The 17384-nt window shown below is 37.0% G+C and overlaps 1 protein-coding gene across 4 annotated transcripts in view; it reads right to left on the bottom strand.

The window, feature by feature from the left end:
• The window catches only part of SYNCRIP (synaptotagmin binding cytoplasmic RNA interacting protein), a 24976-nt gene extending 7966 nt beyond the window's left edge, over positions 1–17010 (bottom strand). For all 4 annotated transcript variants that reach the window (XM_025895684.1, XM_018077874.2, XM_018077875.2 and 1 more), the window contains exons 1-9: positions 16853–17010; positions 15852–15970; positions 15557–15664; positions 13690–13803; positions 13427–13603; positions 8314–8449; positions 7520–7725; positions 2384–2533; positions 791–912 (exon numbers count right to left, since the gene is read on the bottom strand). In XM_025895684.1, the coding sequence (XP_025751469.1) occupies positions 791–912; positions 2384–2533; positions 7520–7725; positions 8314–8449; positions 13427–13603; positions 13690–13803; positions 15557–15664; positions 15852–15970; positions 16853–17000 (1280 nt within the window). In that variant the 5' untranslated portion in view covers positions 17001–17010. The remainder of the gene's footprint in view (positions 1–790; positions 913–2383; positions 2534–7519; positions 7726–8313; positions 8450–13426; positions 13604–13689; positions 13804–15556; positions 15665–15851; positions 15971–16852) is intronic.
• Positions 17011–17384: the final 374 nt, after the last annotated feature.

Here is a 17384-nt window from a genome sequence, read left to right as displayed (position 1 = left end):
AGTAAAGTCCTGCCTGGCAGAGAAGAGAGGCAAAAGAAAAAAGAAGAAATCCACTTCTTACAGTAACACCAGATGCCCAAGGAAGAACAAAAGGGCTAACAAAGTTATGAGACCTATAAGCAGGGTAAACTTAACCAATTCCATGTGTACAGTAGGTCACCATGTGGAGATCTCTATTAATCTTGCAACCTCACTATTCCATCTTCTTGGATGCTGCACAACAGCACTTGCAGAAGTTATTTTTGGAAATAAGGTGTGGGAGGGAATATGGTTAAGAAAGCTAGAACATGTCCAAGAAGAAAAACACATGAGAACATTAAGCAGAACACACCAGCAAGGAACGTCCCTTTTTTTTTTTTTCCACGTTCAGCATTTACTAGTGCAAAATCTCTATCAGTGAGGGTTCACGAGCTCTGTGGGTAGATCTGTCTTCTGGAAGTGACAAGATAGAATATCAGGATTATCCTTTCACAGAGTACTTTACTAAACAGGGGGCTGTACCAATGGAAGTTGAGAATAAAAAGAGGTATGTATGTTTCATGACCTTCAGACAGTTCCTCCAGTGCTCTCACACTCGATGGGTAGAGCAAGACAGTACCTGAATTCTCACCAACGCCACTACTACATCTTAAGTAAAATGCAAACAAAAACACATCCAACATTTTCAGAGAAGCCAGAAAACCTGTATACACTATAGTATACCTACTAAAATAACCAGATGTTTTAATTTGGCAGGAGTGTACACGTCTTTCAGAAGTAATTCAACATAAGTGCATGCATTTACACTTACATCTGATTTTTAGCCGCTTGTCTCTGAGCTTTCCGTTCTTTCCTTTTTTGATCTGGTGGCTTAGCAAAAACAATTTCAATGTTTTCTCCCTCTAAATCTTTGCCATTCATTTCTTCCATTGCCTGAAGGAATTAACCAGACTTTAAATATACTTCCAAGCATATCCAAAGCTATTAATTTTATTCTATCTTTTAGAGTATGCATTTTTAAATTTGTTATCCAAAGCTAAAATAACAGTATAAAGCTAAAAAAAAAATTTTCAAACAATCAGACAGCATAGTATAATGGGTTCCAGAGTTATGCATTTCATCTAAACTTGGCTCTCAAACCCAGGACTTTGTGTATCAGTTTAGGAATCTTCCACTCAAAACTTTAAACAGGCTTCCATCTTTACAAGCTGTTTCAATTAATGAAGTGACAGAACTGTCCTTCAGAAAGTGAAGATTTTGTAATAGATGAATAAATTCCTAATGTCAGCACAATGCAAACAGTACTAAAGCTAAAGATCAGTATATGCTTCTATTCCTTTATTTTACCTGTAATAAATATAACTTTCTTTCTCAAGCAGAAGCCAAAAATTAGAAGTCGTTTCACTGACCACAAGGAGAAAACAAACCAACAAACAAAAAACCCTCCCCAAAACACCCCCCCCAAAGAAAAACCAATCAAACAAAAAAACCCAAACCCAATACAACAAAACCAAAACAAACAAAAAAACGAACAAACAAAAAAACCCCAAAGCAACCACAAAAAAACCCCTCCTCCCCAAATCCACATAAAAAACCCACCACCACCCAAATCTCCTCCCCCCAAAAAAAGTGAAACAGCAAACTGTCAAATGCTTCCCTACCGTCTCCCACCATGTACAACTTTCAGGAGTCACACTAATTGCTACAAGTTAATTTCAAGCAGAGAAATCCTAAGGATTCTACCACTTTTAGGTACTCTGCATAGCTAAACCTTGATAGGATACATATCTTATGAAGACTCCTTCCATGATCTTCTTAAGCATCTGCTTTAAGGTATATGGATATGTACGAAAAACTGAATGCCCTTGTATCCTGCATGCTCCCACAGAACATTAAAAAACAGATAACACTACAGGCAGGAGGGAAATTACACTTTCCCTTCCTAACAACAGATGACATCAAGACCAGGCTAGCAAAATCCAAAAATGACAATTATTCAATTGTCCAGCACCTTGCGTGGGGGGGGAAAAAAAGTGTTTCCTGCAAAAATAATAAAAAATACCTAAGATTTTATCACCAGCCCTAGAGAAACTGCTTTAGATTCTACCAATAATTTGGTGAGAAGAGTCATTCAACTTCTGACACTTCAGTTTCAAATATAAGACATGATTATCTTAGAAACTCATCAGCAGAATTACTTAGGATAGATGCATCTAAAATCCACTTTTCAATCCATCAACTGCATCATCCTAAGAGACACCCAGAGAGGATAAAGTTATCAGTGACAATGTGTTACTGTTTCTCCAGACAAACCTTTTTCTCAAGTTAAAAGCAGCAGACAGCTTCTAAATGTTATGTTTACTCATTACTTATAACACACACAGTTACAGTCCTATTCACTTACCTTTACAGCACCATCCCGTTCATCAAAATGAATGAAAGCATAGTCTTTTAGCTTCTTCACTCGCTCTAGCTTTCCAAATTGACTGAAGGCCTTTTCTAGTATCTCCTCTGTTACAGTATTGGCAAGATTGCGTACAAACAAAACTTTTACCTAAGGGGGTGAAAACAAAAAAAGTACTTAGAAGTATGATCTAATTTGAAAACACAGAATGAAGCTTTGCAAGTTACTGCTATTGGCAGTACTGAAAACATTGTTACGTTTTCTGTACAGCATTTTATATACATATGCATGAATATGTACACTTATATAGTCATACAGCGTGAGTTAGCTCCAAAATTCCCTGACAGAAATACTGAATCTGTTATCAAACATGATTACATAAGTATTAGTATCCTGAAAGTCAATCCAATTTGCGTTAACATTTAAAAGGATCCTAACAGAAGCAATCTTCACCTCAGAACGTTTTCAAACTTGAAAGAAGGTAACCAGGATTGGTTACACACAAAACGATTAACTTATCAAAACATTTAACTGTTTAGACAGACTTTTGTTTAGTTATGCGCAGAACAGTCATCACTGTAATATCTAGGTCAGAGGTGTCAGGTCTGCAGCTTTCAAGCTGCTTAACTTGTGGTTCATATGCTATAGCTACACCAAATACCTGGTGTCACGTCTTGTGCTTGCCTGTGGGGCACTCAGGGACCTGAAGCCACTACTAAAAGAGAGAATGTAGACGGAGGGGGATACTAAGGCTGACACTGCCCAGTCACCCTTGGACTTTCTCACAAGTCAAACTTTGCCCTTCCCTTGAGGAACAGCCACCTCCAAATAACTCTGGAAGTCTATTCCCTCCCCCAGCTCGCTAAAGCATGCAATACGGCTCTTAAGCTACACAAAGTGCTATCCAGCTTCTAAAATCAGAAAGGCAAGTAATCTTTCAGCTACTGATGCATGCCCTGTTACCTGACAGTGACTAATCATCAATATAAAGTTTCAGCAACCACCAACTGCATATGATAAAATACAGAGCTATCTGACAAAGGCTTAAAATAAACCCTTTTTTAACAGAGCAGACAACATACTCGGGACAACGGGAATCACCTATTAGTGACCCGTTAGTACCGAAAGACTCATCCTTGTGTCCACACCGAGGCTGCACTAAATGACTGGACATTAGCATGTTTACATGATGTCATCTGAGTTCTCCCAATTTACAAGCCTCTCCGACTTGTTTGTTCCACATGCTGGCACCACGCTCTGACAGTCTACTCACCTCCTACTGTCAAGGAATGTTCATACTCTCACCTTCCTACAGTGCAGCTGCCAATCAGCTGCAAAGACCTCCAACTTCTGCTCACATCCCCTTTGCTCCTACTGGTTTCAAATTAGCCGATGACAAAAACTGAACACTGTACAGGGCAGCACTGACTTCCTGCTCCTAACCTTGAAGGTCAACATAGATAACACAAGGTGTAAAACGACAAAAGAAAGCATCCTTCAATCTTTGAAGCAGAGCTATACTCTACTCCCACCACATATAGGAACTCAATAAACCCAGACACCCTTTCTATAAGAATTACTGTGTAATTAAGTTACAAATAAACAGGGCAGACTTCCATAAATCTGTCTCACTCACTAGCTGAACTAGGACGGGATGCAGAGTTAGGAAGAAGGGACACTACAGGCCGTAAATCTAACCCAGTGTATCAGCTCTGGTCTTTGGCAATAGTTATCCTTGCTGATTCTCAGGAGATGGTAGAAGTCATGGCTAACTCTACACACAAGGTTGTTTCCTACTATGTATTAAGCTTCTCCTACATGTTCTGGTGGTAAGATTAACCTTTATTTATTGTAACTCATACATAGTAACCATTTTTAGTAAAATATCCTAATTGTTCCCTTAACCTTATTCTATGGAAATGAATTACAGGAAGTTTTGTGATGTAATCAATGGTTTTAAAAACCAAAACCTTTAAACAAATGTTCCTTATTCTTGTTGTTTAGAAAAGGATGAAAGCAAGAATCTCATGAGGAACCCTAGTTAGCCTTTACTAATAAATTCATGATGACTGACATAATATCAGACATGATTAAAAACTTGACAGAATAATCACTTTTTTGTTACAAGATGCACTAACAATGTTTTTTAAAGAAATAAAAAAGCAACTAATTTAAATTTTCCCAGTGTAGATAGATCCATTAATCTGTAACAGCCAAAATTTTTTAGTCATGTTACTGATTAGAACGGTAGTTGAACAAGTCAAATATGATGTCAAAGCTACTAGGCAGGTTACAGCATAGGTTGGGAGAAGATGAACCCATTTTTTACTGCTAACGAAAGAGGGAAGGAAGGAAAACAAAACAAAACAAAAAAAAAGTCCTTTTCATTAAGCCTCACAGATACAAGAATCCATATATAGACCTAACAAGCAATATACCCAGCACCAGCATTTTGTTGTAATGGCAGAACTCACATTTAAAACTGCTTAAGATTAAAGATCCCGAAAACTTCTGGGATCTGCTCCTTTTCCTCCTCTTACCTACAGCACAAACACTTCAGGCCACATTCTCCAACGGTTACTAGCCCTGTCTCTTGTCCTGTAATCTGCCAGGCAGCCACAAACATAAGACCTTATTTAGCTGCTTAACCTGCCACTCCGGAACGTCCTCTGTAGCCTCAGCCATCCTACAGAAATCAAGTAAAACATTAATGAATTTATCTAGACTACAGGGATAAGAGGCAACAAAATGACACTTAGGAGAGATTACGGTATCAACACAACCACTGAAAGTTGGAAAAAAGTTCACTTTGGACCAGAAGGCAATACTGTGACCAATTCTACTCTGATCTGTCAGTACAAATACTAATCTCCTGTAGCACATACATCTAGCTTCAGAATCTAGCTTCATCCCTCATCATGCTCAAGCTACTTTGTATTTAAGTTAACAGTCCATTTAAATTTTAAGTATTCATGTACACAGTATTCTCCACAACATTTTATCAGAAGTCTGGAGGACAAAGGAAAAAAGACTCAAGTAAACATTTCAGAAATTTAAATTAGTAGGTGCCCACATACTGATGAAATTACATGCTACTTCTGCGAGATTTAGAACACTGTTCATCTTCTCACTAGAAAGGTGAATTCATCTTCCTCATAAGTTTGCTCTTATGGACTTGCTTTTCTAACAGTCTTGACAAGAAAACTGTTGACCAGATGATTATTCTGATAAAAACAACCTACTTCTCCCAAATCACAGTTTCCTTCAAAGCCTTCTACCATAGCACGTGCAAGATGACATGGGTCAATAGCTTTCCCTTTGCTCCAGACTGACAGTAGTCAGAAGCAATGACAGCCAACCTGCAGCTCACATCCAGGAGATTATTGACTGAAGCTGCACCTGCACTGCTCCTTCTCAGAGGAGAAAGACAGCAATAAACAACAGAAAGTAAATCTAACATTTAGAAAAGTGCCAGATATGGTCAGTTTCTCTAAATGTAGAGCAGGTAGATAAGAAAGCCTGGAGTGGAGACTTTCCTTGTTGCAAGAATAAACTAAGGGACAGAGCCACTGAGGAAGGTCAGACACCAATGCTTGTCTCAACTTCTGCCTTCAGATACAAGCCAAATGTTCTCTACTTTTTCAGTATTCTAATCCATATAGTCTTGTTTTTCCATACATCTTCAACCCAAGCTTCATGCCCATCTTCAGCACATGGCCCTAGAAGTATGCACGGTGATTTTATCTACATTTTCTGTATTTCTTCCCTTCATTTCCATGTTTCTTCCCTTTTCATGTCCCATTTCAAATACAAAACAAGGCATTAATACACTCAAAAACTGTACAGTAAATGGGGCTAAACACAATCAAGCTTTCATTTCTTTAGCCTTTCACTCCCCAGATCTGTAAACTTACTGTGAAAAGACACCTGACTATGACCCCTATCATTTCCTATTCATCTATTCAGTTATGTCACCAGAAGTTCCTGCTCATTTATTTTAATGGTTTGGTGGATTAGGTCTCTTCTCTTTTGAGCCAAGAAACTGAACACATAGTTCATATTTAGGAAGTGCCACCTTCTACAAATTTTACCTGCAAGAGTCTTCCCCTGCTGCTGATAGTCTATGATGCCAGGCAAGAAAAATAAAGTCTGCAGACAGGATAGTCCAAAAAAGCTTCTGTAATACCTGTATTACAAAAGCAGCTTTTTTCCTAAAATGAGCCCCCACCCCAACCCTTTTCCCTTATGGCTCACCAAAGAGGAGATCCCAGCCAAGCTATCTTACTAGGTCCATCAAAGTAGGACTCCAGCAAGTGACGTGTCTCAGATGAGAGTAAAAGCACAGACGAAAAGCAAGCAAAGAGAAAGAGATAAGGATATGGGCTAGCTAGGAGTTTCCATTAAACAACTCAGCTACACAACACAACCGAAAAAGACAGGGTTGGGCAATATCTGATGGGAAAAAAAAATTCAGGTAATTTGTTTCTGGCAAAATATCACGCACATAAATAAAACAACTGCTACAACATCCATCAAAATGTTAACACTCCAGACTTCAGTTTCACCTAAATATTCGAAATCCAAAATATTACTAGTCTAGGTATTTTAAGGAATTAACTCCCCCAAATTAAAAATAACTACAGAGTTCCAAATACAAGTTAATTGCCTAACTTCTCAGAAATAACTACTAATGGTAACTTTGAAAATACATTTGTGCACCTTTGAACACTGACATGTTCTAACACTGAAATGATACAGTTCCAGGCTTAAAGAGAATTAAGGCTTGTTCTGTGATCATATCTAGATTTCTGTCCCTCCAAATACTAAACTATAAAACCATTTTAATTCTTGGAGTCACCACCATCGCTTCCAGATAAGAAATTAAGTACATCATCCTACGTGTCATTTTGGCAAGAATTATGTTCACTATTCATCCTCGGGAGCACAAAATAGTATCAGGCCATAAAGAGTTTTTAAATTCACATAATTTCCAGAGTATATTCATATTTTTATCATCTCACATCATCTCTGTCAAGAAGGCTGAAAGATGTTATTTAATTTAGGCTAATGTCAGGAAGTATCTCATCTGGAACACAGCACTTTAAATGTACTATGGTCCCCTTATAGCTTTATTACCTTTGCCATGACTTCAGGATCTGGGTCTTCTATAGGGTCAGCCCATTCCACTGTAACAACATTTCCCCAGACTTTCACTTTGCCACTCATTAACCTGCGTCTGGCCTGAGCAGCAGTTTTGTGATCTTCGTATTCAAGGAAACAGAAACCTCGGTTCTTTTTCTTGTCATCAGGCTGATGATATAATATGACATCTGTAAGACCCTCTGAAATTAAATAAAATAATTATTTGTCATGTCTTCAATAAATGAATTTGCATTATGAAGTGGGGATTATCTTTCAGGCAAATGTGCATCTGACAAGTGGTTCCAAAAAAGCAGGAACACACTAAACCTTTGAGACTATGTACATTGTAGTTTCCCTTCTCTCAAGACCGACATTTTCAAAGAGAGACATCAGACTATCCCGACTTATCGGATCACTAAAACATAGAACTGGCTACATTCTTCAACTAGCTTCGGTTTTGCCTTGAGAAGTTTTAAAACATCTATTAGTATTGAAATTATTAAACTTCAAATTCAAATTTCTTTCAGTGGTTTCTTAAACATTATACACTTACAGGTAAAACTTGAAACCATGTATCTAGCGTAATCAGAAATATTTCAGCCCTCAGCACAGTTTAACAAAAAAAAAACAAAAACAAAAACAAAAAACAACACCTAAAAGCTGAGACAAATGCTGAGCGGTGTTGGTTTGGATTCATCATCATTTGACTGTAAGTGATGGTGAAGACAGCTCATCACCCATCACATTTGACATCGTTCCAACTCTACAAAACATAGTTACTGACTTACCTGTTACTTTGCTGAATTCTTCAACAATTTGCTCCTTAGTTTTACTCTTAGGAATAGAGCCAACAAAAAGCCTATTATTGGCAACAGAGATGCATACACCAATGTGTTTTCCAGAACGAATTTCATGGTTGTTGTACTGCAAGAAAAAATAATTGGACATTCATCAGTTACAAATAATTTTATCTCCCTTTCAACAGCATCATACCAAATACTTGAGTCTTGAAAACCCAGCATTGAGCAATATATTACCTTTTCGCATCTTAACACATTCTTACAATGCATATTCACCTATTCTGAAGTGTACCCATGTTCTCTAAGATTTCGTCACAATTTCAGCCAACAATTATTCTTCCCTTCTTGTTCAAGTCTCTTAATACTTGTTCCTTAAGAGACTTTTTCATGTAGAACCACAAAAGGTAAATCTTATGTACAAGTCATCAAGATCAAGGCTTCTCCCTTCACAACAGGGCAGAAAAAAAATGCAAGTTCCTCTACAGACTTTATCTATAAATTCTTGATTTGTGTGTAATACAAGACATGAGTCTCAAAGTCAGATTCTCTTCTAAAGTTCCATAGTTAACAAAAGGAAAAGAGCTGTGATCAGGTATTTTCCAAAAAATGTACAAGAGCCACTGGCAAATACTTTCCAAAGCACAAAGATTACACATGTAAAGACAGTAAACAGCAAGAACTAACTGAAATACTAAGACTTCTGTTCAAATGCTTCTCTCATAGTAGATTTAGAAAATACCCTGAACAAGTCAGCAGTTTAAGGAGGAAAAAAAGAAGTATTACTGTAAACACCTGTTGACAAAAATGCTTTTCACTGAGATGCAGACACAGACACACACCATCCAGATAAGCAGCAGGACAGTCAACTGGCGGTACATCAACCCCTTTCCAACTGGAAGCCCTGTAAAGGACTGTTCTTTAGCTAACAAACTGTATTTTGTGGTCGACATCATATTGACAAGTAGCAGGACAGCTTTTTAAAATTTTATCTAGCTATTTATTCCATGAGCTATTTTGTGTTTGGTGGTAAATCTTCCTGCATAAGCAAGTTATCCTGCTTTTTGTGAAATAAAATCAGTGGGAAGATGTTTACTTATATTTATCTTGCACAAACAAAAATTACATCACTGAAACTTTTCTAAGCTAGTTAACTGCACCAAAAGCGAGCTAAAAGAAGAACTGTACATGTGAAAAGGCTCTGGAGTGACATCTTCACAAATAATTATGTCTCAAAACATAGCAGGACACAGCAAAAGACTTCTATCTTCGTATCTGTTACCTATGTGGCAGAGGAATAGTTGACTTTAAAGTGGGAAACAATTGCAGAGGAAGACTGTATGTTTATTATCATCACTAATAAACAGATTTGCACACATTAATGAGAGACAGATTACAGTAACTCAAAAGAATTTCTTTAAAGAAACACCTTTAAAGAAGTTTACAGTTTATTAGTCTGTGAAACTAATTCTTTTTTAACTGAAGTGTGCATTGGGAAACATTTCTTTACATTAGGAAACTTATTTTACTGAGAGACTGGTCAAACACTAGAACAAGATTCCTAAAGAGGCAGTCAATGCCCCAAAGTTGTCAGTGTTTTAAGAGACACATCTGGACAATGCCCTTGATGATGATCATGATAGCAATACTTATGGTCAGCCGTGAAGTGGTCAGGCAGTTGGACTACATGATTGTTGCAGGTCTCTTCCAAATGAAATATTCTATTCTATTCTGTACAGATAACATATTATTTAACTGTTCCCGCTAAACCCTAAAACCGAAGTTCAGCTACATATTTAATCCAAAAAGAGTCTCTCGTACAACTCATGGCAGCAAGGTAAAATTAATATATTCTGCATATTGCAATAGTTTCCAGTAGTTTTTTCATACTACAATGCATTAACTACTACTTTCCATTGCATATTTCTCTTAACACATAGAAAACAGTCTTCAGTTAGGTGCTCTCAAATATCAAGTTATCACGTTGGTGATTTTTAGGTAAATAGTTCACATACCATCTGAAAACTTAGACATAAACAGGCCCAGATCATGATCTGGGTAAAGTGCCAAAACAGTCAGGCTACCAAATTAGCTATGTCAGCATACTGCTTCCCCCTCCTGTCACCACTGAATCAATGTCTGAAGTCAGTAACAGATACTGCTGCTTTCTAGACAATATAACAGTTTTTTATTTTTTCCTTGCTGACTTCTATAAGAACTTACAAACAAGTCAAGGTGTGCATACAGTCTGTCTTGTCACTTTATCCATTTAAACTTTCACTACCAATTCTAGTTTATTTCCAGGAGCAAATGGCAAGTTGTACTGCTAAGCATAGCTGGCAGACTGTTTAAATGGCATATTTGCATAATCCACCTGTAGTCCCACTTTGATCAAGCTTACACCTGCTCTAGTCAAAAATACACTGAATGCTACTATACTTTTCAGTACGTTTTCCTACAAGCTTCACCTCAAAAGTATTTATCTTGCACATGTCTACAGTAACCTCATTCACACAGGGATCTTTTGAAAAACTTTAATTACTTCTTATGAAAGAGGAGGGAGAATTGAATGTGTGTGCAAAAGAACACAACTGGAGTTGTAATTCTTAAACAGTACAAAGCAAAGTAAATGTGTTAAGAGGGGAAAAAAAATTACTGAGATTCAAAAAAAACTCCAAAATGAACCCACAATACTTTGATGGTGAGTGCTTGTGTTAACATTTGAGATGCCATTTCTACTTAACTAGGTTAAGTTAGAAAGTTACTTAATGGGTTAACCACACTGAATTAAATAATAGACATAAAAAAGGGGAAAATTCCCTAAATGGTGTTTAAAATAGTTCTGGTTGTGCTTGAGAAAAAAGTGGAGTGATACTATTGCCTGATACTGAGAAAATTTACAAATCTGAACATAAATTAATTTTAAGTGGCTTAAAAATGCATATGCATAAACAAAATCAAGGCCTCAACATATTAAAACTTCAAGATTTCTTCTAATGAATACAGTAAGTCAACAACATGCCTATCCAAAAATTTTAGTTCAGTTTTACTTTAAGTTGTTATAAAGACTGTGGATGATACATACAACAGCCACACAGATATGAACTGTATGCAAAGTATGTTACACCAACTCCAAGAGCCTGAAGACAGGTCAGTTTATTCTCTGCTGCAGTCTGGGTATTGACAAAAACATAGTTGTCTCTTATTACTCAAAAGCCAACAGGCAGTGCAGAGGATTTTAGTCTCATTTTTTCTATACTTCACAGAGTCCTAAAAAAAATGCCTCTGGGAAGAAGATAGAAAATAACAGAAGAATCCTTATCCCATAGAGTCCAGAAAGTTGGGAAATAAGTTGTATACACATCAGAAGATTACAGATAGTATCGAAAAGAACACCTGTTTAAATAATAAGATATGAAAATGGCTAGAACCAAGGGTTCAGCATTTCTAAGCAGTCTTTCAGCAATCTCCCATTGCATGTGGAACTAATACAAGTGATAGACTCACAATTTTCAGCTGAGCTCAAGAGCCACAATGTGCTAATACTTCTGCAAATCACTTCTAGATAACTTGGGAAACTTACACTACACTAAGCTAGCCAGTCAACTATGGCTAGAACCATGAAAAAACACCAACTAATGTCACAGGATCCAATTTAAAACTAACCCTACTTTCAATGAGTTTAGCATAAAGGCTGAAAGACTGCCCCATCAATTGCAACACTTTTCAGATATTATCCTCAGTGGCTATTTAACTGAAAAACAATACCCTTTCTTCCTGCATATCAAAGATCAGACATAAAGGGACACCAAGTACCTCATTCCCTTGTATCATTTAGTGGAAGACTGAGGCTTAGGATATGATGTTTTCAGAGCATGCTGCCTTTAAGCAAAATCCACCTAAGTGAAGAAAAATTCTGTTTTGTTCAATTACTAAGTGCCTTTGAGGACTAAAGTGATTTGATTCATTACTTTGCTAAGTCATGTGCTTAACTCTTAAAAGTTCATACACAATATAAACATCTATGTTAACAATGAAAGTACAAAGTTAATACACAGTTATCCCCGCATATCTGACTGTACGCTGGAACAACCAACTGTTCTTATTTAAAAAGCTGAATGGCATATGCCAGATTATTTTTGTACTTCCACTTTCATAGACATTTGTACACCTTCTTAAAACACATTCCTATTTTCAGCTTGATTTGTCTCCACCAACTGACTAATATTAGTATGTCATTGAGTACCTTAGTTTAAGATAAACTGTATTACAAAACAAAGTACATTAAGCCTACTACAGCAATATAGCATCAGTACACTTCAGAATGACTGTGGTTAGCACTCTTGGAAATCATACCACACACTGATCTTGGCCATATCAATGTAGTAGCAAATAGCTCAAAAAATTCAACTTTAACTTAACCAGGAAAACAAAGGTGTGGTACGAAGATCAGGGTACTGTCTCTCCCCACCTTCTCTTTTAGGGATGGGTACTTCATGCATAAAACCTGAAAAGCTTATTAGGAGTATCCTATATCAAACTATTTCACACCTCTGTGTAAAACAGACGAAATGCTTTTTAAGCTGGCAGGATTTATGACTTTCTCCAGCCAGTTGCAGCAAACAGAACAGACCTTCAACACTCAAGAGACACTTTTTCCCATCTGAAGTATCTTATGAAATTCTGACTTCAAAGCACTTTTCCAGTGCAGGCCCCCTGCTGGTGCACAAGCACATCAGGAGTCACAGACACCCTGACCAGCGCTGCTTTGCCCACAGCAACCCCAACATCACTGCTCTCCAAAACTCGTCCACATGCAGACAGCTCAGAAGTCACTATTGCTAATACAATTGTGGTTAATAATAAAGCACCTAAAAGGACCAAAACAGAAGTCCATGAGCTTTTTTTGCCCCCCTGTCCCTAATGCATTCAGTAAAAATATATATGCAACATGGAAATACATTTAAGAACACCTAGTGGACATTTATGAAGTGATCTAACAATGACAGTTTCATCTTAAGCACTTAAGCATTAGGACCAGGACAACTGCTTCTAAGCTAGAGTGTTCTTACAAAAAAAACCAAAAAGTCCCAAGAAAACTTACCAGTTTAACAGCTTCCTGAGCTGCCTCTTTAGTACAAAAAGTTACAAAAGCATATCCTCTATTTAGACCAGTTAGTGGATCCATCATTAAGCGGAGATCCCATATAGGCCCAGCTTTCTCAAATAATGGAACAAGTTCATCTTCAAACAAGTCTCTCGGAATCTTGCCCACAAATATCTACAACAGACATAGGGAGCACTGTTTATAAAAAAATATTTGCAATCAGTAAGAGCACATCTACATAAACATATTCCCCTTCTTACCTCTGTACCAACGGAAGGTTGTTGTCCTGAATATACAGACTCTGGAGGAGGTCCACCATACTTTCTCTGTCCAGTAGTCACATCAAGGGTGTAGCCGGTTCTCTCCAACAGTGCCTTCAAGTAAGAAACTTAAAACTTTAAAATCAGATACAAATTGAGCAAGTTTAGCTGCCCTAAATTCACAGACAGACACGCTTATAATTCCTTTTAAACTGTGCTGCTTTGAAGATCCCACAGGCAAACCAACCTACTGCTAGTACTTGAACAAGAAACTTGCAAAACAAATAACAAAACTATCAGGTAAAGAAACATTGCTAGAAAATTAGAGATTCGCATACAGTTTTCCCAATTCCTTCATTTTCATACAAAAAAAAAATCCAAACAAAACACACACCCCCTCCTGCCCCCCCCAAAAAAGAAGTAATAGAACAGTGAGCTTCCCTTTAATTAGGAAGATCTTAGTCTGAGCCACTTCTTGTTTTGGCATGTCCAATCCTGCAGACATTTATGCACAAGAGTTCCCTTCACTTAATGAGATTACTCATAAGTGTGAAGTTAAAGAACACATGTTTAAGTGCTTACAGCCCTGGAACACTGTACAGACTGCTTCAGGTATCCAACCACTCACATGGTAGTACTACTTCCTTTCTCCTATCCTCCCCCCTCCAAATCCCTTGCAGACGCATACAGCATCCCAGGACAAGTAACTCTCACTAGAAGCACTACATGCAGTTACAGATATACTATCAGTTTAAAATGTTAGATGAAATTCAGTATGCAAATGCATGTGAAACTCCTGTGAAATCAAGGCTTTCTTAATAATTTTGTACAAAGACAAATCAACTCTACACATAAAGAAACTGCACATTAAACAAGCCCAATTATAGTCAAATATTAGCAATTTCACAACTGGAAAACTGCAGTTATTTTAAATGCTATAGCCATCAGCAGTAAAAGCTATGCTACTTGAATTTATTAAAAAAGTCCTCATAATATTGTTGTTTTATGTGGTAGTGACGAAAACTGCACCAGTTTTTTTGAATTTATAATTAATAGCATCACAGACTCAAACTCAGGAGAAAAAAGATTTTCTAATTTTACAAGGTACATAATTATTTGTAATATAACATGCTCATTTTACACATTACACATGAAATGCCAATGAACAAAGATTCTCGGGGTTTTTTATGGCATCACCTAGGCATGCTTAGATGGTTTTCCTTCCCTTAATCTTTGATAAAATTGTTAATCACAGAATTTTAGAATAAAATGATTGTATGCTTAACTCTTGAGAAAAGAGCCTCTTGCTAGTAGCAGACATAGTCCAAGAAATAATTTATCCCTTATTGCGACAGTTTGAGGGGTACAGTTTATGAGCACAGTGATTATGTCATAAGAAGTGGGCTAAATCCTAAATCCATTACAATCTGTTTTTTCAGACACGTGGTATCTCCTCCCTATTGTGGAGTTGCCTTACATCTGAACTGAAGGGAGGGGGAAAGCAAACAAAAAACCACAAAAAAACCCCAGCAGCAGTAGCTGAACTTATGTGTTCTGAACTTGAATATCTATGTTGACAGGTTTCCACAAACTTTTAGCTGTGAAATAGTGTAACTGTCTCAACAACATGTACAGCAGACTGTGAAATCTTTTTCATGTTTATATACATTCAGTTTCAGCAATTAACAATATATTAAATTTCCACTTGAAATGGAAGAAGTGCAAGACAAAAATACAAGTGACAGTTTTCAATAATGACAATCTATAATAGCCTTTTTAAGAAAAAGTTACAAAACAATAAAGGTATCTGTCACAACAGCTTTAAAAAAAAACAGGTAGACCTCATAACTTCTTTTTAGGGACATACCTTAATTTTTGCCTCATCTGGTCCTTTGCTGGAATCTGCCACCTTGGTCCCCTGTTTTTCCCTCTGCCTGTATGTCTTCATGACTCCACATAAAAAGGCACTTTTGTTCTGCAAAAGATAGAATGAATCTTCAGTTCTGAAAACATGACAAGCTTGAATCTCATTTTACCATGAACTAATAGAGTGTTCATTTCACATATAACACATGGATAACTGAAGAGACATAAACAAATCTCTTGCCAGTCAATCAGTAGTTTATCCCTCAACAATTATATTCTAAATTACTTAACATTACCTGAACATGTGAGAGATCACTGTCTTTAAACTGTTGAAGCACTGCCAGTGCACCTTCTTCATTGAATTCCTTTAAAGCTTCAATAGCTCTTTCATCTAGATCACTATGTGCAACTAGCCCTAGAGAAAAGGAAAAAAATTACTAATTATATTTGGGCAGTAATCTTTGTAAAACCACATTTAACACATCTAACACATTATAGTGACCTCTAAATCAATCACTGATTAAAGTAAGTTACTATACCTAACAAACCACTTAGTTCTCCTGAAGTTAAATATTAAGTGTATTTAACCTTTCTTTAATTAAAAGCAAAAAAGTTAAGATTCAGAGTAAAAGTTACTGCATTTATGTATTCATTTGACTTCTGTGAAACCCAAATGTTACACAAGCCAAATTTAATTTCAATATCCTGAAGCTGAATTTAGAAGAATTTATCAAAACCTATCGAAATCTGACTTAGCTTGCCTAGCAATGATACCTTGGTATGTTTTGAGAAGATTACAAAGACAAATATACTGCAGCACTAAAAATGACCACCACAATCCAAAAATCAAGCTTAAAAATACTAGCTATTGTCACATCTGAGAAAACCAATACAATAACCTTTCCATCCATGAGCCCAAACACCATGTCAGTAAGTATCTTTTAAGTGAGAAGATGCATACCGAAGCTTTAATTACTTACAGCTGCCTATACGTAAGGTAAAAAATGAACAAAGACCACATCACCTACTCCTCCTAAAAACCATCTGTGTCTATTCCAGCTGTTGCTCTGGTCACTTGCATACTTCTTCCCACCCCTCAGCCCAACTAGCCCAGCTCAAGACCTTCCTCTGAAAAATACTACAACAAATTAAAGCACTGAATATACAACATCCATAGATTTTGACAAGACTGCAGTTCCCATACTTTTGGAAACCACAAAAAGTTGCTATTTTAGCCCAAAGACAGCAGAATCCAATAAAATATTGTGCATGTGCTTTTGCAAGTCTTACATCTTACCTGCAACGTAAATTTCATCTAGTTTTTCAGCAACTTTCTGTGGTAAACCAGCATCAAGCAATGTCTGGAAATGCTCAGAATGGGTAACTGCAGCAGAAGTATCCATGGGCTCTTCAGTACCATTCCCATTAACATGTTCAGTAGCCATGTTTCCAGATATCTGTTCAAATGCAATAAGCATCAAAATTAAGCTAAATATATCTTCAGGTAGAACAATTCAAGTGACAATACATGCAACAGACTGCCCTATTCTTTGAAAATAATGAAAAAAATATAAAAAATCGTAGATCACTTCCTTGATACTTTTTTTTAGTTTTGCAAGACGCACGAAATTCCTCAAAAGAAGCACTAACACAAAGGAAAGCCCTAACACCGCTGCCTAGCGGGGGTGGGGTAGCTTTCACTGCAGGTTTTACACAACCCAGCCAGACACTCTGACTCACCTCCCTCTCTCTGTCTCTCTTAACACACTCCCTAAGAGGTTCTGAATAAGTTAGAAATGGAGCAAAAAGCCAACAGCGGGGGTGGAAGG

The sequence above is a fragment of the Manacus vitellinus genome, unplaced genomic scaffold (assembly GCF_001715985.3).
Source record: "Manacus vitellinus isolate BGI_N305 unplaced genomic scaffold, ASM171598v3 scaffold_4_pilon, whole genome shotgun sequence".
Taxonomy (NCBI): domain Eukaryota; kingdom Metazoa; phylum Chordata; class Aves; order Passeriformes; family Pipridae; genus Manacus; species Manacus vitellinus.
This window is presented reverse-complemented; position numbering and strand designations above follow the sequence as displayed.